The sequence below is a fragment of the Rhinoraja longicauda genome, chromosome 9 (assembly GCF_053455715.1).
Source record: "Rhinoraja longicauda isolate Sanriku21f chromosome 9, sRhiLon1.1, whole genome shotgun sequence".
In the NCBI taxonomy this organism is placed as follows: domain Eukaryota; kingdom Metazoa; phylum Chordata; class Chondrichthyes; order Rajiformes; family Arhynchobatidae; genus Rhinoraja; species Rhinoraja longicauda.
Window position 1 is genome coordinate 52,033,326 of NC_135961.1, and position 24,942 is coordinate 52,058,267.

General features: G+C 41.1%; 1 protein-coding gene and 1 long non-coding RNA gene across 2 annotated transcripts in view; one reads left to right on the forward strand and one right to left on the reverse strand.

The window, feature by feature from the left end:
- col12a1a (collagen, type XII, alpha 1a) overlaps positions 1-24,942 on the reverse strand; it is a 241,698-nt gene that overhangs the window by 81,476 nt on the left and 135,280 nt on the right. The window contains exons 33-40 of the mRNA XM_078405469.1: positions 20,141-20,270; positions 19,155-19,297; positions 18,743-18,872; positions 16,512-16,654; positions 16,223-16,352; positions 10,670-10,789; positions 9,006-9,152; positions 6,297-6,413 (exon numbers count right to left, since the gene is read on the reverse strand). Of these exons, the coding sequence (XP_078261595.1) occupies positions 6,297-6,413; positions 9,006-9,152; positions 10,670-10,789; positions 16,223-16,352; positions 16,512-16,654; positions 18,743-18,872; positions 19,155-19,297; positions 20,141-20,270 (1,060 nt within the window). The remainder of the gene's footprint in view (positions 1-6,296; positions 6,414-9,005; positions 9,153-10,669; positions 10,790-16,222; positions 16,353-16,511; positions 16,655-18,742; positions 18,873-19,154; positions 19,298-20,140; positions 20,271-24,942) is intronic.
- On the forward strand, positions 1,405-23,339 carry LOC144596733 (uncharacterized). The gene is made up of 4 exons (XR_013547649.1): positions 1,405-1,484; positions 3,977-4,036; positions 18,095-18,228; positions 22,731-23,339. It is a non-coding gene; the product is annotated as an uncharacterized LOC144596733 (long non-coding RNA).

Here is a 24,942-nt window from a genome sequence, read left to right on the forward strand (position 1 = left end):
CGCACCTGGAGTACTGTGTGCAGTTTTGGTCTCCAAATTTGAGGAAAAATATTCTTGCTATTGAGGGCGTGCAGCATAGGTTTACTAGGTTAATTCCCGGAATGGCGGGACTGTCATATGTTGAAAGATTGGAGTGACTAGGCTTGTATACACTGGAATTTAGAAGGATGAGAGGAGATCTTATCGAAACGTATAAGATTATTAAGGGGTTGGACACGTTAGAGGCAGGAAACATGTTCCCAATGTTGGGGGAGTCCAGAACAAGGGGCCACAGTTTAAGAATAAGGGGTAGGCCGTTTAGAACTGAGATGAGGAAAAACTTTTTCAGTCAGAGAGTTGTGAATCTGTGGAATTCTCTGCCTCAGAAGGCAGTGGAGGCCAATTCTCTGAATGCATTCAGGAGAGAGCTAGATAGAGCTCTTAAGGATAGTGGGGTCAGGGGGTATCGGGAGAAGGCAGGAACGGGGTACTGATTGAGAATGATCAGCCATGATCACATTGAATGGCGGTGCTGGCTCGAAGGGCCGAATGTCCTCCTCCTATACCTATTGTCTATTGTCTATTCAAATCAGCTACTCTACACGAGCCAGATATATTTAAAACAAAGTGAAATTGTATTTAGAGTGGATTTTTTCCTAATTTCCTGTTTGTTCATAGTATTAACTTACTCATAGTAAATAAATACTCCCAAATTCTTTGTTATATTTGGCACCATGAGAAAAATAGATGATGAATCCAAGGGTCTGGATCAAAGAACTGGATACACAAGAAACAAGTAGATGAATAACTAATCATGGGCAATCTCTCATGCCTCCATGTGTTTGAATAACTGGCCTATAATAATGGGCAAAAAGCAAACCACTGAAGGAACTCAGCAGGTCTGCCAGCATCTGTGGAGGGAAGTGGGCAGATGACGTTTTGGGTTCGGATCTTTCTTCAAGTCTTGAAGAAGGATTCTAACACGAAGCATTGTCTGTCTATTTCCCTCCGCAAAGCTGCCTGAACCAGTGAGTTCCTCCAACAGTTTGTTTTTTGCTCAGGGTTCCAGAATCTGAAGTGTTGTGTCAACATGACTCATTTCTGAATGTTTGTTTGTTATAAATTCAGTGTAATTTTAAGTACATGTGGGGAGGTATGTATTTGATTAACCTGCATGTCTGTGTTCCTATGTATATATATCCATACGTATGAATATGCAGATGTGTGTGCATAAATATATGTATGTATGTACGTGCATTTCTTGTTTCAAACTGAAGCTAAAACTAAAAGTTCCTTTCAGATACCATTAACTTCTTTCTTTTATATTGGTTAACAAATTAGTTGGCAAATGTTAAAAGATTATGCTAATGAAGGCTAAATGATTATAGCTTTCAGTGCAATTTATCTTCCTTTTTTTATATCCCGCAGGTTTTGTTGTGAATTGAGACCATCTGGAAACAACATCATAGCTGCAAACCATCCAAAGCCACATCAAAATAATAAAGGTTTACACATTTAAATTGAATTGCCTTTTCGTGCCAGCATTTCTAAAAGGTTTCGTCTTTCTCAATGTCATCACCAATTTCGAATATGGATATTAAATATCCCATGGTTTTGAATAAACACAATTACAGTAAAAGCATATTTGTCTACTTTTCCAATCTTGAAATAACCACAATATCTTTAAATAAATTAACTCATTTTGCAGTGACTGGTTATGGCATGATGGCTATTTTGTAGGATCACTGTCCTGTAAATAGCAAGGAAAGAAATGGGCACAGAAATTAGTCTGTCGTTGTGAGAGGAAAAATTGCCATTCAAGCACTACGACCATAGATCTGTTCCAAGTATTTCTGCAACTATGATACAGGTCTAATGGCAATTTCCACAATATTCTTTGAAGTTTCAATCAGCTCTGCACTCTCATATTTGGATAGCACTGTGCAAATGTTTAAAGTTAATGTGGGCAAGTAGTAAATATGGAAAGATAACAGCTCCATCAATTGCATCATGCATCAGCATTCAATCTAAATTAATGAACATTTTAATTATGCGTGCCTGTGCAACAACCTTTTGATAATGCCAAATTACTTTGGAGGCTTTTGATTATAGCTATTATAGCTTATAGCTAAACATATCAGTGGATATTTTTATGGCAGAGATAGATAGATTATTGATTAGTACAGGTGTCAGGGGTTATGGGGAGAAGGCAGGAGAATGGGATTAGGAGGGAGATGTATATCAGCCATGATTGAATGGCAGAGCAGACTTGATTCTAATGGCCTAATTCTGCTCCTTTCACATGACCTTATGACGTTTTCTACTTTCAGACCTGAGCTTATGATTTTGTATTCCAGTGCAGTACTGGTGGAGCACTGGATTAAAAGTTATGCCTTTTTGATGAGAAAACAGGCTCTACAACTTTTAAAGCATCTTTAACAGAGTAAATGGCCCAAGGCTTGTCATGGGAACATTATCAGGGAGATAATTCTGTAAACATGGGCTTTGGTAGCAAAAGACAGAGTTTTCACTCGTGGAGCACTTAAATTTCTGTATGATCAAAAGGTCACAATTAGAGCTTTACAGAAATGACGGAGAGACTGACATATGAAGTTTGACAACTGGAGAGTAGTCAATGTTGTTCCTGTGTTTAAGAAGGGAAGTAGAAATAATCCAGAAATTTATAGGCCAGTGAAATTTATAGGCCTCATATTATTGGCAGGGAAGTCATTTGAGATTTACTCATATTTGGAAGAGAATGGGATCATTAAGAGCAGTCAGGATGGCTTTGGTTGTGGCATGTTACATTTTACTAGCAATCAAATTTTTTGAGGAGGTGATAAAGGTGATCAATGAGGGTAGGGCAATGGATGGTGTTTACACAGATTTCATTAAGGCATTTGATAAGGACCTCTATGCTAGAATGATCCTGAAGATTAAGTTGCACAGGACACAGTGGGATATAGATAGAAAAATAGCAGATGAAGTTTAATCTGAGCAAGTGCGAGGTGTTGTATTTTGGGAGGTCAAATGTAAGGGTATGGTATGCAGTTAATACTCTCAATGGCATTGATGTACAGAGGAATCTTGGGGTCCAAGTCCATAGCAACACAAGTAGAGTGGCAAAGAGGGCATATTGTATGCTTGTCTTCAAAGGTTGAGTCATTGAGTATAAGAGTCAACAACTCATGATGCAGCTTTAAAAACTCTGATATTTATGGAATTATCTATTTAATGTTAATCCATAACTGATGTCAATATCTTAACTAGCATAGGGACCAAACTAAGTCTTCCTGTCAGGTTTCACATTGAATTGTACAGCACAGAAGAAATTTATTTGGCCCCATGTTTGTTCTGGCTCTTGGAAAGATATCTTCAAATTGTCCTACTCCAGCCTTCTCCCATGGGCCTGTAAACGTCTGTTAGAAACAGATGGAAACAGATCATTTGACCAAACAATCCATGGTGTGCTTACCCTCATGTGATCATTTATATCCAATCAAATTTCTCAACCAGTACCAAAATCATTTGTTCCTTTTCTTTTATTTACCAATTTGATTTAATAAACTTCGACTCAGTTCCTACAAATTCACATGAGTAGACTGAGCTTTAATAACATTGGTGACAGGTTCATGTGTTTATAGCTCGTCACTGGACAATAATTAATTTTGATTTGAATCTGTTAGTCACAGGAACAAAGCTGAGTTATTCAGGCAATGATTAATTGTCTCTGCTTCCACACTATATCCGCTTATGTGAGTCATAGCCTCCAAATTTCGTATAATTCCTCTGAGTGTTTGTTCCAACATCTTTCTAGTGTAGAATTTTTATGTTTATTCATTGTCCATATATGGTAATTGGACTTGGAACAGTCAACAGTAACTACCCTATGAGTTGGTTGAGATACTATTTAGAGAGAGGCAGTTAAAAATAAGCAAATCTATGATTTGATTATTATTTTGGTATCTCTTAATATACTTTTCTCTTGTGAAAGTAGCTCCTCTGATGGAGAGATTCCAGATCCACAGGCATCCAAGCTGCCGTGGGACTTCACCAAGTAAGTATTTGTCATATATGGGCAAAGAAGGGTTTCAACTGGATTGGAGTCAAACCACAGCCCATGGGAATGAAAAATGGTACCAGTGCTTAATCCACTGCACCATCTGAGCTTCTCTCTTTTATTCCTGGCCTTGGAATGTTTTATTAATTATTTCCAGTTGTGTTGAGTCATTGACAAAACATAACATTTTGCTAGCTAACTGATGAAACTAAAATAAAATTAACTGTCACTTTATCATATCACATCACACAACTGAAGGCATGGCCATTTCTGCTGCAGGAGTTACTGTGGCAGTTTTAGTGTGATGGGTTCGATCCTGACCTAGCCTGCTCTCTGTATTGAGTTTACATGTTCTCCATGTGACTTTGTGGATTTCCCCTGTGTGCTCTGATTTTTTTCCAAATTCCAAAGTGGGTGGTAGACACAGAATGCTGGAGTAACTCAGTGGGACAGGCAGCATCTCTGGTGAGAAGGAATGGGTGATGTTTCAGGTTGAGCTCCTTCTTCCAAAGTGGGTGGATTGATTAGCCACTGTAGATTATCACTTTTCATAGATAGATGGCATAAACAAAAAATCAAAGAAGGCCATGTGAAATAAGAGGGAATGTAGGACTGCAAGATTGCTCTGAAGGACCCAGGGGAGGTTCATTGGGGCCAATTATCTCCTTTATGTGTGTTAATGAATAAGGCAGAGGAAGTAGGCGATATAACAAAAGCAGAATTTGCAGAACAGCAAAAATCTTGCAGTATGTAAGAGGTTACAGAAAAATGGAGGAAGGCCCTAAGTAATGGGTATATCTATACTTTCAAAGGAATTTAATAAAATATCATTTAATAGTCTTGACACCCGTATGAAGAAGGGTCTTGACCCGAAACGTCCCCTATTCCTTTAATCCAGAGATGCTGTCTGACCCGCTGAGTTTTTTCAGTTTTTCTATCTTGAAGCAATGAATAATCGGGCTGGATAAAGAGCTGGCGAAGTGACAAGAAAGAATCCAAAGAGTTATTTTTCAGATAGGAAGGAAATGCACAGTGGATTTCCCCAGAGGCCAATATCAGAACCACTGTTTTCTGTAATAAATATTAATGACTTGGACTTGGATGTGGCGTAAGAAACTTGGAAGCATAGTAAGGATAGTAATGGACTTCAATGGGATTCAACTGGAATGGTGGGATGTTTGGACATCTGGCAGATGAGTTATACGTAACAAAGAAAAAGCGTGAGGATTTGAAGAAAGGCAGTATAAACTAAAAGACATTTCCAAAAAAGTGCTTCGGAGCCAAGTGATCCACAGGTAGATTTGTGTATATCATTGAAAGCAGCAGTGCAGGTTGAGAATGTGGTCAAATAAGTATTTAGAATCCTGAGCTTTGCCACAAGGTTCAAAGACCACCAGAGCAAGGAAATAATGATGAACCGTAACAAAGTACAATGAATCTTTGTGAAAGACTGATTTAGCCACAGCAGGAATATTTCCAGGGGTGGGGTTCCACATTTTAGAAGGGACATGAAGGCTTCACCGAGGGTGTAGAAGGGGATTACTAGAATCATTCCAGAAATGAGAGTTTTTATTTCAGTGAATAGACTGCAGAAGCTAGGATTTTCTCCATGGAACAAAAACATTGTCAGGAGATCCAGTAGATGCACTTAAAATTAAGAAACGTCTTGAAATACTGTGCCGAATAATAAACTTGGAAGCACATTAAATTGTAATTGGACTTAAACAGAGTTTTGAGTTATGATTCAATTAGGTAGAACAACGACTAGAAAGTGTAAATGCAGAAATATGAAGAAACCTGAGAACAATAAAGTAGGTGACTTTAAAATAACCAAAATCAGAGGGAAAACTGTTTTTCACAATGACGGTAGAATCTGCTGTGGCCTGATAATAGAAGTCATATTCATTTGCAGTGACAAGGAAGAAATGAATAAGTAAATGTAGGAAAACCAGTAGGCTGGGCTTTGTGTTGGGTTATGAAAGGAGTGGATTGCTCTTGCAGAGTCAGCACAGTTAAGGGGCTGAATGGCCTCCTTCTGTGCTGTAACCTTTCTGTGATTCCATGCTTCTGAATAGAGCAATTCAAAAATAGGACATTCAATTTGTCGCTGAGACTGTAAGCAAGGTAGGTTAGAAAGCATTCAGCTTTCAAAGGAATGAGACATAGTAGGAATTAGGCTATAAACAGGAAGGTAATCTATATTTTAAAACAGTAGTTTGTTAAAATTAAGATAACTTTAATGCTTCTTTATTATTACCATCAACTGGGTTCAGCTTTAATCTGTAGGAGGTTGCTTCCCTGTGAGGCTTCCACTGGATGCAGAAGCTGTCCCAGTCTATGTCGTAGGTGTTTATTCCTGTCACATTCAGGTACACTAGTAGTGGAGAGAAAGATGAAAAAAAAGATTTTAATTCCTTTCAAGACCAAACCAAATACATCTGATATGTTACAAAGCATGTGAAGATATGTGTTAACGTCTTCCTGAATATTTGGTAATTGGCAACGGTTGGAGAAGAAAAGGTGAAGATACATTCAGTTTACCTTCCACTGTCCTGGAGATTACATGGCACAACACCGATAAAGTTGTTGGCTAATCAACACAATCAATATTTATCAATTAGGATGCCACAAACCAAGCCATGAGGCACAGGAAATCCCCAATGAAGAGTGCTTTGAAAACCATAAGCCTAATGTTAACTATTCTACCCGAGCATGCCACACCTACCTCGTTTGCATTGAACTGAGCAAACTATATTTGCTTGCACCACATTCCCAAAGAGCTTGCACCATTGATTGGTCAACTGAATATTTTGCAATAAATTAGTATCTTGTTCACACTGTGAATAGCAATAAAATTGGCTCCTCCTGTCATCAGTGTCTTCATAGTCTGGTCTAGTAAACAACTGCTCAGATTGGACAGGATTTAAAAGGCATCTAGGCAGTCACATGACAGGGCAATAAATGGAGGCATGTAGGCCATGTGCAATTGGATATGCAATTCAAACTGGCATCATGTACAACACAGACATTGTCGGCTGAAGAGCCTGTTACTGTGCTGTGCTGTTCTACCTCACATCTCGAAGGGCTCGAATGGCCTACTCCTGCACCTATTGTCTATTGTCTATCTCAGTTTTGAAATCCCTCTTTGTTACATGGAACCATAGAAACATAGGAAAATAGGTGCAGGAGTAGACCATTCGGCCCTTTAAGCCACCCTTTAAGTCTGTATTCAATATGATCATGGCTGATCATCTAAAATCAGTACCTCGTTCCTGCTTTTTCCCTCATATCCCGTGATTCCTTTAGCCCTACGAGCTAAATCTAACTGTTTGATGCGTGACTTCCAAAGGGTGACATCAGGAGAGTGTCATGTGAGAATGACCTGGGGTGGCATCTAGATGACATTTGCTGGCTCACGTTTACTGGTAGTGACATTTCTTTCACATCTGAAGTTTAACGATATAGAGCTATATGCAAGACTTGTGAACGTACTATGTGTAAGACAATTATATAAGGAGGGTTTAAACCTTTCACCTACATTCCAGAGTAAGCTTTTCACCAGATGACCTCAAAATTGGCCTGCGTTCTGTGTTGGATAGAACAAAAACCTGAGAGATAAAACTTTACACGTTTCTGTGGGGACTGGAGGCAGATCGATTACAGGGATGGAAATTTAACATTGGCCAGTGTTTCTGCTGAATTTAGACAGCTTTTAATCTTATCCCATAAGAAACCAGCAAAATAAAATTTCAATCTGCAAATGGAATATGTGAGTTACCCAAGGAGCACAAGGAAGCCGAAACCAGGTTACTGCAGAATAATCTCAGCATTTCTTTACGGAGGAGAAATAAGGAATGGATTTTTTTGTAAAGATACCCCAAGCAATATTTCTCACATTTGGCTGCCAAATAAGATGAGAAATAAATATTGGTTTAGGCAGTATCACCACATTCAGGGAGCATAAAGATTATTTTGCATTGTTAGTCCTTCACTAACCCATCTTACAATTGCTGATATCACTTGTAACTTGCTCCTGTTGTGAACTCCAATAATGAGTGTCCCTTTACCGTGGGTTGGTAGAGAGAATATCACTGCCAAACTCAATCCACCATCCATCTGATGTTGCTTTCCCATTCATTTTTTGGATGTGAGTAAATGGTCACGGACTGGTACAGCACAGAAACGGGCCGATTATGTACATACAATTATGTCTTTTTCTACATGTACACTGATCTTAGTGCCTGGGTTAGGTCCGTATCCTCCCATACCATGTCTATTCAAGTGCCTGTATAAATGTAGTGATTGCATCCAATTCCAATTTACCTGGCAGCATGCTCCAGATATCAACCACTCTCTGAGTAAAATACTTTCTTCTTGGATCCCCTTTAAAGCTTCCTCATGTTACAACCATGCCCTCTTATTTTTGATACAACTACATCGGAAAAAAGATTCTGACCATCTATTCTATCTATGCCTCATCTATTTTCATATAAAGTCTGTATCACTATTGGAAATGAAGGAACCAAAGAGCAAGTTTGGCATAACCTTACTTCTCAACACAAATTCAACACAAGGCCAAGGGATTTAAGACAGAGAAGTTCTTCTGCCATCCTACCACTTCCTGCAAGAACTTTAATCCATTTCAATTTGTACAAATGAAAATGCCTCCATGCATGATTAATTAATTATTTTTTGCCAATGATACAAAACCACACCTGTGATTTAAGTCCCTTTCAATTTTGCAAGGTGACTCCCAAGGTACATAAGACCCAGGTTGGCGATTCTATTAATACGCCTTCTACTAGCGATGCATGCAAAGAAACTGCCATCTCCCATCCTTCAACGGCAGAGAATTTCATTGTTTGTACATGGTAAGAAGTGGACACTGAATGTATGCATAAATCTAAAGGAAAAAATCAAAAGACCCATTTCTTGTTTCAGTAAAACATTGCTCATTTCAACTCACAGGTAGTGCCTTGGCCTGTCAAAGCTTCACTGGTTCCTGATTCATAGGTAGCATAGACCTCGACATCATATGGTGTACCAGGCTTCAGGTTTTGCGGTGTGTATGATATCACGTCTCCCACAAATACTTCCATTCTCTCGTTGGTGCCTGAAAGAATCAATCATTGCATGTGTTAAATTCCATTTTGAGCTTATTTGACTTTTATTCTTGTCCCACTGGGCACTGTGAACAGACATTGACTTCAGTATGAAGGGAAAAGAGAACACAATTTAGTTTATTTAGTCTTGGTTCTAGTTTGGTTGAAAGAAAACCGCAGACAACAGTTCCCATTTACTGAAAATCTGTCTTAAAACCTCAGACGGTTGGAAATTATTTAGGGCATATTTCCAGGAAGACTTGTTCAGCTTCAAATTGGACCCAAAGCCTTGACTGTCAAATTGGTTCAAGTCCTGGGCATCAAGTCTTAGGCGTTATTAACATTTTCCCATGAACTTCGCCTGCATTGGTATCATGGCCAGTTTAAATAGGCAAACTTCAAGACAAAGGTATGCATTAGTGATGGAGTGGATAGGCCAACACAAGAGGGGTAGGGGTAAGTGATAACAGAGAATGATATTGGATGTCACAGTTGCACTTTGATTGCCAAATGTTCATAGCAATATTTTTCTTGTGCATGTCTGGCTCTCATTTTATGTTAACAACTGTAATGCTGTCTGAAACAAATGCTTGAGTGTTTCACTGAAGGGTGTGAAAGATCTAAAGGCTATTTCAAGTGATTCCCCACTTTCCACTTGGGGATACATGTACTTCAGGAGTAGTTCGTTGATGGTTATTGAACATCACTTTCATTTTGTTCCCCAAAACCCTGGGCAAGAGGTTCCAATGACCCTCCCAGATTTGGTCTCAGCACAATCTCTTGCATTAGTATTTTCCTTCTAAGCCCATCTGCAGCCGGATGTCAAATTATTTACAACTTGTTTGTGGGTGGAATTAGCATGTTTGCCCTATTTTATTGGACATTGTACTCATTAAAATATAACATCTATTTACTTCCCCTTAATTAATCCAGCAACATCCAGCAATTATGACACCATTTGTTATTACTTGAATGATGTACAGCCCAGATGTATTTCCAGGCTAATAACACTTTGTCCAAACTTTATCCAAGCGACGAATACCTCCAGAGTCAGGACAACCAAGCAGCTCACCACATCCACAAGAAACCACAACATGAGAACCAAGCCCTCCCTGGCTCAATCTAAGGACTTTGTTATGTTTTAGTATTAACAACACTTAAGGAATGGTTACAGAAATGTGTGGTACTCCCAATTGTAGTCATTTCTACATCTGCCAAGGTCTAATACGTGGATTTTGTAAACTTCTCTTTCTCTTTAACTTCCAAGGTACAACCTACAAACAACCAATCTTGTGTCTTAATATTCTGTTGCACCTGTGAAGCATATTGCATTTTTTTTACTGCTTTAAGTATGTTAAGTAAAATTACATTTCTGTTATTGGACTCTCTGCAAGAAATCTAGAGGTGGAAAGAGTGGGCAAAGTTGTGTTCGCCACGGGGAAGGTACAGGAGTGAAGCAAAAATATATTAAAAAGCAATAAACCAGGAATTTGTGGTACATGCAACATAGAAGCCTGCGTTTACCTACCTGTAGGCTGGTAAACAAGTTTGTATCCAAGGACTGGTGATGGAGTAGGTTCCCAAGTTACACGGAATCGTGTGTACCACTCATCAGAAACTCGAAGATTGCGAGGTTCCAGCAAGCCCACTGAGAAGCACAAATAAAGTATATTAGTGAATGGAACTCCGACTTTTTAAGTGGTAGGGAACTTTCCCCTGTTGGTCTGATGTCTGACTTATTAGTCTTGTGTTGAACAGCTTTATCATCAAATACACAAAAAAACAAAAATATCGAGACAAAATAACATTAAAAACTGACAAACCTGGAAACTGGATTTCACCTATTTTTAATGCACAAAAACATTGTTGTTTTTAGCATTACAACAAATCAGCTCACCAATTAAAATTCACAAAATTGTTCAAATTCGACTTATGTCAGGGTAAAGATGCATCAAAAAGAGATCTCCACACTTCTTGATGGGGCCACACTCAACTGAATGCAACTGCCAGCATTTTGTTGAGCAGCAATGGGTGGCTCATTGGTGCAAATGATAGAGTAGCTGCCTCACAGCTCCAGCAGTCCAGGTTTAATTCAGATCTCTAGGGTAGTATATTCTCCCTGTAGTGGTACTGGTTCCCTTCCACACCTCAAAGACGTGCAGGAAGTCAGTTGATTCGTCAGTGTAAAAAAGCTTCTATTGTGTAGGTGAGTGGTAAAGTGTGGGGGAAGTGGGACATTGATGGGAATGTGAGGAGAAGAAAATAGGACTTATGCAGGATTAGTAGTTGATGCTTGGCATGAACTCGATGGGCTGGAGCAACTAGGCTTGTATACACTAGAATTTAGTAGGATGAGATGAGATCTTATTGAAACATATAAGATTATTAAGGGGTTGGTTGAAAGAGATATGGGTTCCTGTTAGGAAATAGATCTTGTACCCCATGAGGACAGGAGACATAACAGAGCTACCAGAGGAACCCGGGAAAGAACTAGCTCCAATTTTCTCCTGGTATAAAAAGCCTTGCATAATGAAGCAATGCAAAATAAATTTTACTGTATGTCTTCACAACGTAAGCAGATCATAAAAAATATTGCTCCCCCTCCCAAAGCCAAAGACCAGTTGTGATCAACTCAACCATTTACTGCAAACACTCAACCTGCAGTAGGCCTCCACATCCTTCCTGTAATGGCGCAATCGGAACTGCACACGATATTCCAAATGTGACCTAACCCAATAGAATACATGCTTGAAAGCACATACCACCAGATTATTTCCCACTTCTTTACTGCTGTTATCAGACAAAGACTAGGGTGTAGTTCCATTCTTCCCACCTTCCTCATTATAGAACATGCACTTTTTATTTATCTGCACTTTCTCTGTAACTGTAATGTCATTATGCAATAACACTATATTCTGCACTCTGATATTTTTCTCTTTGTACTTGCGTGTGCCTTGATTGTACATGTGTATAGTATGATTTTGATTGGATAGCATGCAAACAAAGCTTTTTACTGTATCTCGGTACTCATGACAATAATTAACTAATACCAATACCACTCTCCCTACTTGTGTTTGGGAGCAATGAACTTGAACCCTGAAATCCCTTTGCAATCAATGTTGTTAAGGCTCTTGATATTAACTGTATACTTTTCCCTTACATTTGACATCATAAAATGCAACACCTCACACTTGCCCAAATTAAACTCCATCTGCTGTTTCTCTTCCTATATCTGTAAATGATCTATATCCTGCCACGTATATCCTTTAACAGCCTTCTGCACTGTACATATGTTCACCAATATTTTGGCAGCCTTCTGCACTGCACGTAAGTCCACTTACTAAGCAACCCATCTACATTTTCGGCCAAGTTACTTATCTATATCATAAATTACAGAGGTTGCAGCATTGACCCCTGTGCAATATCACTGGTCACAGACCTCCAGCCAGAATAATACCCTTCCACCACTATTAATTGTCTTCTATTGTTAAGCCAATACTGCATTCAAATTACTAACCAATACTGAATTCAAACTACCAAGTCACCATGGATCCAATGCATCCTAATCTACTGGATCAGCCTACCAAAAAAAGACCCTGTTAAAGTCCATGTAGACAACATGCACTGCCGATCAATCACCTTTGTCACCTTTGCTCAATCCATTTTTCAAGGTATGACCTGCTGTGCAAAGGTAGTGCAATGAAAAGGTGCTTCACCAAAGGGGAGCCTAAATGTAACGTCCAATTAATGAGATTCGGATAGAACTAAGCAAAATCAATCAACAAGAATCAAATAATTGCTGAGCAATCGTGGAGTAAATGATGCTGATGGTCAAGCAAAGCCATCGGTTTGTATTCTATTCATTTGTGGAAAAAGCCTCTAGGTTGCTTAGGAGGGCAATTAAGAGTCAGTTATATGGCTCCAAGATCTGGGTATATGTCCAAATTAGGTAAGGGCAGAACATTTATTTTCCAAAGAGCAGAACTGAAATTTGCACCTTTAATCTGACAGCTTTATTGTCATGTTCACTGAACCCAGCTTTCTATTTAAACTGAAGTGAATTTCTGAATATGCCATGGTGAGATTTGAATTCTGGATATAATTAGGAAAAATGTGATTCATGCACAATGTTGTAATGATTTGGCATATGCTGTCTGATAAAGCTTTGTATCTTCCATAAGCAATTGACCATGAACTCAAAAATGTCCATTTGCAGGGCTATAATGAAAGAAGATAGGTTTGGGACATCATTTGGAGAGTCTTTTCAAGGTTCTGGCATAGGCATTGCGAGCCTGACCCACTTAAGCATTTTTTTAGGCGACTGCCGGTGACTGCAATAGTCGTAGCATTTCACCGAATAAACGGCAACTGGACCCCCCCCCCCACGACAATGTCTACGACAAGCTACAACAACCTACCACCTAGTCGACGTCAAGCTATGGAAAGCTACCGACAACCGGCGACCCAATCGTCGCGACTTAGGACGTCCTCCTACGACCGCACCTACGACAACCTACAACCACACAGGCAGCAGCCTACGACAACCGAAGTCAACCTACGTCTACCCGCGTCGAACTAGGACAAGCTACGACCCTGTCGGCGACAACTGAAGAGAATTCACGTCATTTTGGCCTCCAGTTTTGACGCCGGTACCTGTCGCCGGTTGACATAGGTAGTCGCTAATGGAATTCAACAAAGTCAGCACCGGCGACAACCTACATCACCTGGCGACAACCGACAACAGCACCTACGTCAGGAGACGTCAAGGTACGATCATTGGCGTCAAACCAACAGTTGCCAAAATTTGTTTAACATTTCAAAATCCAGCGGCGACCAGAAAAACGCTACGACTCTTTGGAGACTACTCACGACCATACAGGTGACACCCCAGCGATCGTGTGGCGACAGCCTAGTCACCTGTAGTCACCGAAAAAAATTGCCAAAGTGGGAGCAAAGAGGTCCTTCTGCAGTTGCACAGGGCCCTAGTGAGACTGCACCTGGAGTACTGTGTGCAGTTTTGGTCTCCAAATTTGAAGAAGGATATTTTTGCTATTGAGGGCGTGCAGCGTAGGTTTACTAGGTTAATTCCCGGAATGGCGGGACTGTCATATGTTGAAAGACTGGAATTTAGAAGGATGAGAGGAGATCTTATCGAAACGTATAAGATTATTAAGGGGTTGGACACGTTAGAGGCAGGAAACATGTTCCCAATGTTGGGGGAGTCCAGAACAAGGGGCCAGTTTAAGAATAAGGGGTATGCCATTTAGAACTGAGATGAGGAAAAACTTTTTCAGTCAGAGAGTTGAGAATCTGTGGAATTCTCTGCCTCAGAAGGCAGTGGAGGCCAATTCTCTGAATGCATTCAAGAGAGAGCTAGATAGAGCTCTTAAGGACAGCGGAGTCAGGGGGTATGGGGAGAAGGCAGGAATGGGGTACTGATTGAGAATGATCAGCCATGATCACATTGAATGGCAGTGCTGGCTCGAAGGGCCGAATGGCCTCCTCCTGCACCTATTGTCTATTGACAGGGGTTTTATGTCCCCTCCTGTGGTGGAAGAAGTCACAATGCTTAATACTGTAGAGGAAATCTTTTACGCAGAGAATTATGATGGTCTGGAATACACTGCTTGAAAGAGACTTTCAAAAGAAATTTGATAAGTACTTGGATAAACAACATTTGCAAGTGATGAGGAAAGAGCAGTGTGTGGAACTAATTCAATAGTTCTTTCAAAGAACTGATCTGTCAAGTGGTCATTTATACCATGATTAAACACATGTGTATCCCAATAAAAATAAATTAATAGTAAAACCTATGTGCTATTTTCTTTTCTTTTCATGGTTGAGCCATAAAAGCAATGAATTACAGTGAACCTCGAGTAGAACTAAAGAGAGAAAAAGATGTAGATCTCCAACATTGTATATCAAATGTTTCCCTGTGTTATTGTATTTCTAACCCTCTATCAGATTTCTATGCTTTTTGTTTCTGTTTGAATTACCAGCACATTGCTTCTGGTGTGGTATGTTGGATATGTAATACATGGTTTCCTCATGGAGTAGCTAACAGCATCTGTGGCTTCAAGTAAGTGATTTTGAAGCTTTGTTAGGAATGAACCATCACAGTGTTTCAGCATACGCATGGCAGTGTGCCATTATTTATGAGGGGGGGGGTTGCAGATCGAATGCCAGTATTTTCATTGGACCCTTGAGGCAAACTGCTTACTTGTAACAATGTCTGGGAGTGTGTCAGCATCGTGAGGGGTCTCCAAATGGCAGACAATGCTTTTGAGTAGGGGGGCCAAGGAGTGTGTCGGCATGGCAGATATACACTAAAAAATGACCTACAATTAAATATAGTCATGTTGGTGCTGTGATCAAGTCCTGAGTTATCTGCTTTGGGTCATTTGCATCTGAGGCAGAATGTTGTGGGCTGAAGTCCCATTTCAACAAATTTACTTTGTAGTTCAGGATGCATCCCTCATGTAGTGTGAAGGGTGTGATGCACTGACCAAATTACTTTCTTTAAAGGGTAGGCTAAGCAAAGGTGCTGTCGGTCTCTTTCAGGTGATATAAAGGGATCCCACAGGACAGTTTGTAAACAGCAGAAGTGTTATCTTTGGCAATATAGTCCCAATGCTTATAACTCGATCAATATCAAGCCAAATGAGCTGATTATCACCAGCAAACTACTTATCGATTTGGAGCATGCCATGTTTTTTTTACATTATAATGGAAATATAATATATTTCTTCAAAATATAGTGTATTTTAGTTAGTATTTTGGGCTATCCTGAGATTACGACTTTCAGTCCATCAATGTGAATCAGATACATTATAATGCAATACTTGTGAAGAATGGCCATAGGTTATAGCTTTGTCACACTTTGTAAACTGACGTTTACATTGCAGTGCTGAGTTATACTGTCATTTCTACATGATGTTCGGGACTCAAACAATTGGGCACAAGGCCAAATACGAGTAGCATTTATTTTTATGTATTTGACAGCTGAGAAAGATTGGTTATTATTTTGTCATGACCAGATGATTAAGAAAATAAAGTACACCAATGAATAAAAGATGATTACCTGTCCTCCCATCTCCAGTCAACTGCCCTCCATCTCCATCCTCATACATGGCCACAACATTAATTCTGTAGGGGGTATCATGCGTGAGTGGTTGCAGAATCACATTGTTTCTTCTAGCAGGAACAAAGGTCTGGAACAAAATAAATGTTGTTTGAAAAAAACAATGGTAAATCAGGTCAGACTAAAGGAGAGAACCGGTGTGAAGGAGGGAGGTGGAGAGACATAATTTCAAACAATAGAATTTTTATGTACAATCAAATCTATAAGACAGATTGCAAAATCTACTTACAAACTCCTCAATTGGGTCTCCAACGGTTGGAGCATATGTTATCCTATACTGTTTAACTGGTCCCTCTGCATGGTCCCAGCTCACGGCCAAGCTGTTGGTGGTTTCATCATATACCCTCATGTTTCTTGGCCCACTACGAGTTACTACAGGGGAAAAATGTCAAGTGAAAAAGTGTGGATACTCACACAGAGCCAGCTACGTAGAAAATACAATGTAGAGACAGTCCATTGTGTCTAATTGGCCCATACTTATATTTCTGTTCCATTCAAACCTCCTCCCATCTTCCTTTATTTAACCTATTAGCACAATCTTTTATTTCGCTCTTCCTCATTTCTTTATCAGCTGTATCTCAGTTCGTCTGCACTGTTTGCCTCATCTAACCCCAGCATTGTGAGTTCCACATTCTCACAGTACTCTTAAGTATGTAAACATTTTCAAGTCATGTAGTAAAGACCCAAGTAACATATTGCACAGCAAAATGTCCCTGCATTATAACACGAGGATAATTATTTTACATTAGATCACTCTGTAATATTTGTTTCTTCATACTTGCCGACTGTCCTTTTAAGCGGGGCAAAAAAGACATAAAATATTTATGGGGATATGAGGAGAATATTTCCACCGAAACAGAAGTGCTGGATCTATAATTCACTGCCAGAAAGAATGGGAGAGGAGGGATCTTCACCACATTTGAAATGTACTTGCAGGTATCCGAACAACCCAGTTTAAGAAATCAATTTATTTACAGGGGTGATTGGGAAGGGTTTAGGTTTCGTACTGATGTAATTTATACTCTTGGGTCAATGAATTATCACTTCAGGAAAACTGTCTTCATCCTGTTCAATGGTCAGTTATTATTGCACAAAATATAAAAAAACATACAATGTAGGGAATTTGAATTAAAAACGGAAAATGCGGTATCTGTGGAAAGAAACACAGAGTTAACGTTAAAGGTCAAAGACCCTTCACAGTTGCTGACTTGCCTGCTGAGCATGCTGCTATTACACAAAAGGCTCTTTGCTGGGATGATCCTTAACTGTGCTGGAAGAACTCAGCTGATGAGTCCCAACCCAAGATGTCGTTTGTTCATTTTCCTGCACAAATGCTGCCTGACCCGTTGGGTTCTTCAAGCACTTTGAATTTTTTTTGTTCAAGATTCCAGAGAGTCTACTGTCTCTTGTGTCTCCTCTCTTAACTCATTGGAGAAACGTTTCATATTACGGTGCCAGAAGACTCAGGGCAGGAAAATAGAATCAGGCTGGGTTGCCTTTGTTTTTCAACCAGAAGCACATGTTGGGCTAACTTTTATATGAGTGCATGTGTTCTAAATAAACACTGCAGGTATTGAACCTGCCCCCAATAAATCTCAGCGTGATCAATCATTCGTGGAAATGCCAATATCAAGGTTCATGTCCAACAGAAACCTATTTCCCACCCCCAAGAGTGCTAATGAGGTTAAAGTTCAAGGTCATCATTTCTTCAATATTGCCTTTGTGTAATAATGACTGACCATTGAACAGGATGATGCTATTTTCATCAGGTGGCAATTCATTGACCAATGATTGTATTTTTTTTCTCTTCAGGTTTCATGAATATGAGTCAAATGGAGGCGAATAATTATGTGGAGTTGAAATTACAATTAAATCAGCCACAATCGCATTGAATAGGAGTGCAGGCTGCGGGGGGTGAGGGAAGCAGAGATGGTGGGTTCTTATCGGTAAGTATGTAAATTTGAATATATCTAAAATCTGCTTCAATCTTCTCACAAAACAAAATTGCCTGCGAGTTTAGTCATTCCTAATAATTATACTTAGAAAGCAATGGATACATACAAACAGGATGGCACAGTGGTGCAGCTGGCTGAGCTACTGCCTCGCAGCGCCAGAGACCTGGGTTCAATTCTGACCACAGGTGCTGAATGTGAGACGTTTGAATATTCTCCCTGTGGCCACATGGGCTTCCTCCATGTGCTCCGGTTTACTCCCACATCCTAAAGAGGTGCGTGCAGGTTTGAAGGTTAATTGGCCTCAGTAAATTGCCCCAGGGAGTGGACACATAAGCGGAATAACACAGAACTAGTGTGAATGTGTGATCAATGGTTGGTGTGGACTCGGTGGGCCGAAGGGCCTGTGTCCATGGTGTATTTTTAAATTAAGATGTACAGAATCATGGCCGTATGCTAACATATTCATACATGTACACAGAGCAACTAAAACAGGTGTTCAACCTACATGTCCTGCCTGTGTCGGCGAGCTGACCACCTTCCCCATCCGCATACAAAGCCACCACGTTGACAGAATACGGAGTATCTGGCTGCAGGCGCTCCAAAAGGACATTGTTGGCGTTTCCTGGCACCACCATCTGATCAACAAAAAACACCTCCATATCAGCACATTCACAACTATGAAATGGAGTGGTCCTACCAAACCACAATTACCATATTACATCAGAGAATTAACTGCTTGAAGCTAGACCGCATCCATTGCATTTCCCCAAGCTTGAATAACAGAGGGGGGAAAAAAATCAATGGACATTATTGCTTTGTTTCTAATTATTGGTACTCAGAGAGTTATGAAAAGGTGTAAAATAATCATTAGTAAATGGTGCATTAAGAGTGGTGCAGTGCTCACCACAATGACTTACAGATTGAGAGGGTTGGGTCCCAGTCAGGGGTGCATAGACCACCCTGTACTGCTGCACAGGGCCTGGAGCACTGGTCCAATGGACATTCAGAGAGTTTGGTGACGGGTTGAAGACTTGAACATTCCTAGGTGCTCCACGAATTACTGAACAGACACACAAGAAAAGATTCCATTACATTATCATAATAGAGAAGGCATCTCAGAGCAACAGATGTATGTAACCAACCCAGTATCCCGCACTCCATCTCACCACAACCTTGTGAATGCACCAGCTTTGTTCAGAGTTGATTAATGCTTTGGGTTGGAAGACAAAGCAATGGCAGGGAAAATATGATCACTGTGGCCTCAACCACCTGTTAGCTATTAGTTACTATGGAATGTTATCCAGAATGCTCCACTGCCTTTGGAGAATATTCTTCGAGGATTGGACAGGTTAGATGCAGGAAAAATGTTCCCAATGTTGGGCGTCCAGAACCAGGGGTCACAGTTTAAGAATAATGGGGAGGCCATTTAGGACTGAGATGAGGAAAATCCTTTTCACCCAGAAAGTTGTGAATCTGTAGAATTCTCTGCCACAGAAGGCACTGGATGTTTTCAAGAGAGAGTTAGATTTAACTCTTAGGGCTAAGGGAATCAAGGGATATGGGCAAAAAAACAGAATGGGGTACTGATTTTGGATGATCAGCCATGATCATATTGAATGACGGTGCTGGCTCGAAGGGCCGAATGGCCTCCTCCTGCACCTATCTTCTATGTTTCTATGAATAGCACTGGACCTCCATGGGAGTCATTTCACCATAAGGGCTACAGAAACACAAGTAGAAAAATCTCACACACCCTTTTGAAAATGAACCAGGTGACATATTAACTACCAGCCATGCAGTAACAACCACATTTCAAGAATGCAAAGGGCATAAGAATTAGTCACCAGGAGATTAAAGTAGCAAGTTATCTGATTTTGGGGCTGGCATCTCACTGAGAACTCACATGTTCTTCCAGTGCTGGACCTCGGAGCTCCAGAACCTTCTCTAAACACAGGAACCACTGTAACATCATAAGGTGTATCGGGATGCAAGCTCTTGAGGACCGTATTGTGTGTGTTTCCTGGGACTGTAACCTGCAATATAAAAACCAGAATAACTCATCATCTGGGAATTATACCCCAGATGGATTACAATGATATGTAGGAAAGAACTGCAGATGCTAGTTTAAATCAAAGGTAGACACAAAATGCTGGAGTAACTCAACGGACAGGCAGCATCTCTGGGTGATGTTTCGGGTCGAGACCCTTCTTCAGACTGATTACAATGATACATTAGTAAAGTTATTGAACAAATCATCTAATGACCTGGACTGAGAATTCATTGGAAGACGAGTTCAAATACCACTTCCGATTTCAACACAACTTAAAAATTGAAAATGGAAAATAGTTAGTAGTATTAGTAAAATTGACCATGTCATATTATCATCAAGCCAACCAAACAGCTCCCAAAAGTCTTCTGGAGAAGGAGTCCTTTTATGATGACTTGCTCTGGTTAACATGTCACTCCTGTCTGAGGTCACACTAGTTGATTCTCATTTACCCTCTGAAGCGGTTTAACAATTAGTTCCATTGTATAGAATAAAAAAATCACTGACATCACCAGTGATACATGCAAAGCCATGTGCAAAAAGGAAAGCAAAGTGCCTGCAAAATAAGATTGATGAAGGCAGGATAACAGACACTGTCTGGATAGACTGAAAGGCATTTGATGAGATTTTGCAGGGTCCGCTCATGCAAAAGGTTAAGGCACATGGGCTCCAAATAAGCTAACTAATTGGATTTAAAATTGGCTTGGAGATGGGAGGTATAAGGAAATGGTGTAAGTATGCGATGTTGAGACTTGTGGTTTACCACAGGACTTTTGGTCGTGTTTTATGACTTGGATGTGAATGTAGGTGGTATGGTGAGTAAGCATGCAGATGACACAGAAGTTGGGGGTATTGTGGATAGTGAAAACGGATGTCTAAGGTTACAATAGGATATATAGATCAGATGGAAAGTTGGGGGAGGGCATTGGCAAATGTAATTTAATCCAACAAATAAAAACCGATGCATTTTAGGAAATCAAATAGGGAGAGGACATTCTTAGTAAAAGATAGGGCACTAAGAAATGTTGATGAAGAGGGGCCTTGGGTTTGAACATAGATCCCTGAAATATGGGTGGTGAAGAAGGCATACATGAATGCTTCCTTTTGGAGGTAAAATATAAAAGTTGGGTTGTTATGGTGCAAATTTATAAAACACTGCTTAGACTGTATTTGGGGAATTCTTGGGGTAATCTTATCTATCTCATTCTCACTCTTTTCCATCCTGATTTCCTTCTTATGTGTGCTCCAAAATTCCATATACTCTACCAAGGATAGGAAGGAATAGGAATAGGAATAGGACCAGGCACAGTGAGATTCATTGCTTGCATGCACAATGTATACAAATAGCAGCCACCTATGACAAAGTTACAAAGCACGCTGGCTCCCCTTTTAGTCACCTATCTCCCCCCCCCCCCCCTCCCCTCCAACAGTTCCCCCACGCCGGATCCCAATTGTCCATTGTTCATCCCCCACCTCCTTCACGGCAGTCCCCCCATGCTGGGTCCTCCATTGTTCTTCCCCTCCCTCCTCTCGATGGTCCCCCCATGCAGGGTCCTCCATTGTTCTTCCCCTCCCCCCTCACAGTGGTCCTCCACGCTCTCATCGACCGTCGACCGCGGATCGACCCACGAGGCATCACCGCCGCTACGAGGCTTCACCACCGCCGAGGTCCCATCATCGTGAGACCTCACCGCTGCTGCCGCCGAGGCCTTATCGCTTCCGACGCCCCGCTTCACGCCTCCGTGGTGCCGACCCGGACCCCAGCCACGGGCTCCATTGGCCGCTTCGCCTGACCCGGATCCCAGCCGCGAGCTCCATCGGCCGCTTCGCCCAACCCGGGCTTCAACCCGTGAGGCCCCGACCCTGGCTTCTATGCAGTGATTTGAGAGGGATCGAGACAGCAATGCCTCTATAAAGGCCTCCGGCCGTGTTCCCAGTCCACAGCCGCGGCCCATCGGGAAGCCTTCTGGCCGCGCGATGCACTTGATCACAGCTGCTTATACTTTAAACATCCCTCCTTCCTTTTCCTGACCAGAGCCTCAATTTATCTCGTCATGCAAGGTTTCTTACTCCTTGCCCTTCACTTTAACAGGAATTCACACTATCGCACTTTTAAAAGCAACCCACTTTCTTGACCTCCATTTGCCTGCAATCAACATATTTCAATCAACCTTTGCAAGTTCCTGACTAATTACATCAAGGTTAGCTTTTCCGCTGAACCGTCTTGAATTCCCTGTTCTTATCCATAACAATAATAGAAACCTGTGGTCGCAAAATGCTCACCCACAGGACTCTTCAGACACTTATCCTACACAATTTCCTAGGTTTAGGTCTAGCTTTGCCTTATCCCTAGTAGGACCCTTTACATATCTTTCTTGAACACACTGGACAAATTCAATTGAAAAAAATGCAATTTAATCCAACTGTCTTTCCTTTCTCCTTGCAGTGTTCCTGACTGTCCTGAATATGCCATCTTGACTTCCGTATCGACTTTCAGCCTCTCACCTGCCTCACTACTTCCTTTGATCCTGTCCCCCTGCCAATCGAGTTTAACCCCTCCTCAGTAGCGCCTGCAGTCTGGCCAGATTTGGGCTAGATTTGTTTTCCATTGAGGAAAGGAAGCTGAGGAGATAGAAAGTAGGTGGGTGCTAGGAGAGGTGTATTAGAATTATAAGAAGGTCGATAGAACCAAGTCAGAATCTTTTTTGCGTGGTAGGGATATGGAAAACAAGACATAAGGTTTTCTCTGCCCGGCGAGGGTTTCAATGTTGGGAGCCCCGACCGCCCCGACGTGCAGCGGCAGCGTCTTCGCCCGCCCCGAATCGCGGGGCTTGGGTCGGCCCGCTGCGGACCTTTCAACGTTCGGCGCGGCCTGGAACGTGGCAAATTCAACAGCCTGACCGCGGGAGAAGACGGCAGGGGAAGAGAAAAGACATTCTGGCCTTCCATCACAGTGAGGAGGTGACTGGAGGAGACTCACTGGGATGGATGTTTCTTTTTGTTTGGTGTTGGTGTATGATTGTGTGTGTTATTGCTTATTTTTATTGCTCTTATTGTTGGACTGTCGGTAATCTTTCATTTCACTGCACATTTATGTGTATGTGACAAATAAACTTGACTATTGACTATTGAAGGTGAAAGGAAGGAATTTGGAAGGAAAGTTTTTTTCTATATACAGAGAGTAAACAGGTTGGTAACTGAAACTCACTGAAGCTAATATTCAATCACATCAGATATATTTGGATAGGCACTCAAATCAGAAAGGCAAGGAAGGATACGGACCTATTGCGGGCAAATTGGATCAGTGTAGATGTGCAACAAAGGCACATGAACATGGTGGGTGGAAGGGCCTGTTTCTGAGCTGTATAACTCTATGACCGTAACTCTGGGAAGCAATTTATTCACAAAATGCTGGAGTAACTCAGCAGGTCAGGCAGCATCTCGGGAGAGAAGGAATGGGTGACGTTTCGGGTCGAGACCCTTCTTCATTCCTTCTCTCCCGAGATGCTGCCTGACCTGCTGAGTTACTCCAGCATTTTGTGAATAAATACCTTCGATTTGTACCAGCATCTGCAGTTATTTTCTTATATTCTGGGAAGCAAGCAAGTTAAGCAAGTGGGCAAGATGGTGGTAGGCGGAATGCAGTGTGGGAAAATGATAATGTGCGCATGTTGGAAGAAACAATACATAGAGTTTGAAATATGAGACACAGTTAAATGTGGGTACTGAAAGATCTTGCTGTACTAATTCATGAAAAACAAATGTTTAAAAAATTGGATTGTGCCTATTTTGAAGCATGGCCGCATTTGGCTGATGTCCAATCAGGTTTCCCAATATGTGTTCAAGCAATTGTGTGCATCTACTAATTCTTAGCTGTGCATCAGTCAGAGAAGGCATCAGTCTTTAAAGGCATATTCCCATGACAGGCATTTAGCAGCAACAAACACTTTGGCTACCATGGAGACAGAGGCTGCAGGGGAGAAATGGACAGACCCTACATTTATGCAACGGGTCTAGCAATTCATAGCCAATGTGATATGTGCCAGAATGGAGCTTTTAAACACAGTCACAGTATTACACAAAATGAAGCAGGCCATTTGGCCCAACTCATCCATGCCAACATAGATGTCTTCCTGAGCTAGTCCAATTTATCTGCATGTGCCCATATCTCCCTAAACAAATTCTGTCAAGTCTCTCCTCAGCCTCCTACATTCCAGTCAAAATAATCTGGTATCCATCTCTCCCTGTAGTTGAACCCTCTAACACAGGCAGCATTCTGATAAACCTCTTCTGCACCCTCTCCAAAGCCACATCCTTCCTGTAATGGGGCAATACTCAATACCTTGACAGATGAAGGCAAGTACACCTTCTTTACCACTCTATCTATTTGTTTTGCAACATGCAGGGCACTACTTGGCACTCATTGGAACTATGGTTAGTTGCTATACTTGGAGAGTGCACTGGTATCCACAAAGCCGAGGCTCATCCTTGTCACCAGGGATCAATTTAAACACCGTGGAAAAGTAAAATTTGACCATTGACTTTTTTTCCATTTAAGAGGGACTGCTACTTTCGATGTTGAGAACCTGCTTCCTCAGGCTGGGGAGCCAAGATCTGGCACACAGACCAAGAATAAGATTCTTCTTTTATTTTTGTGT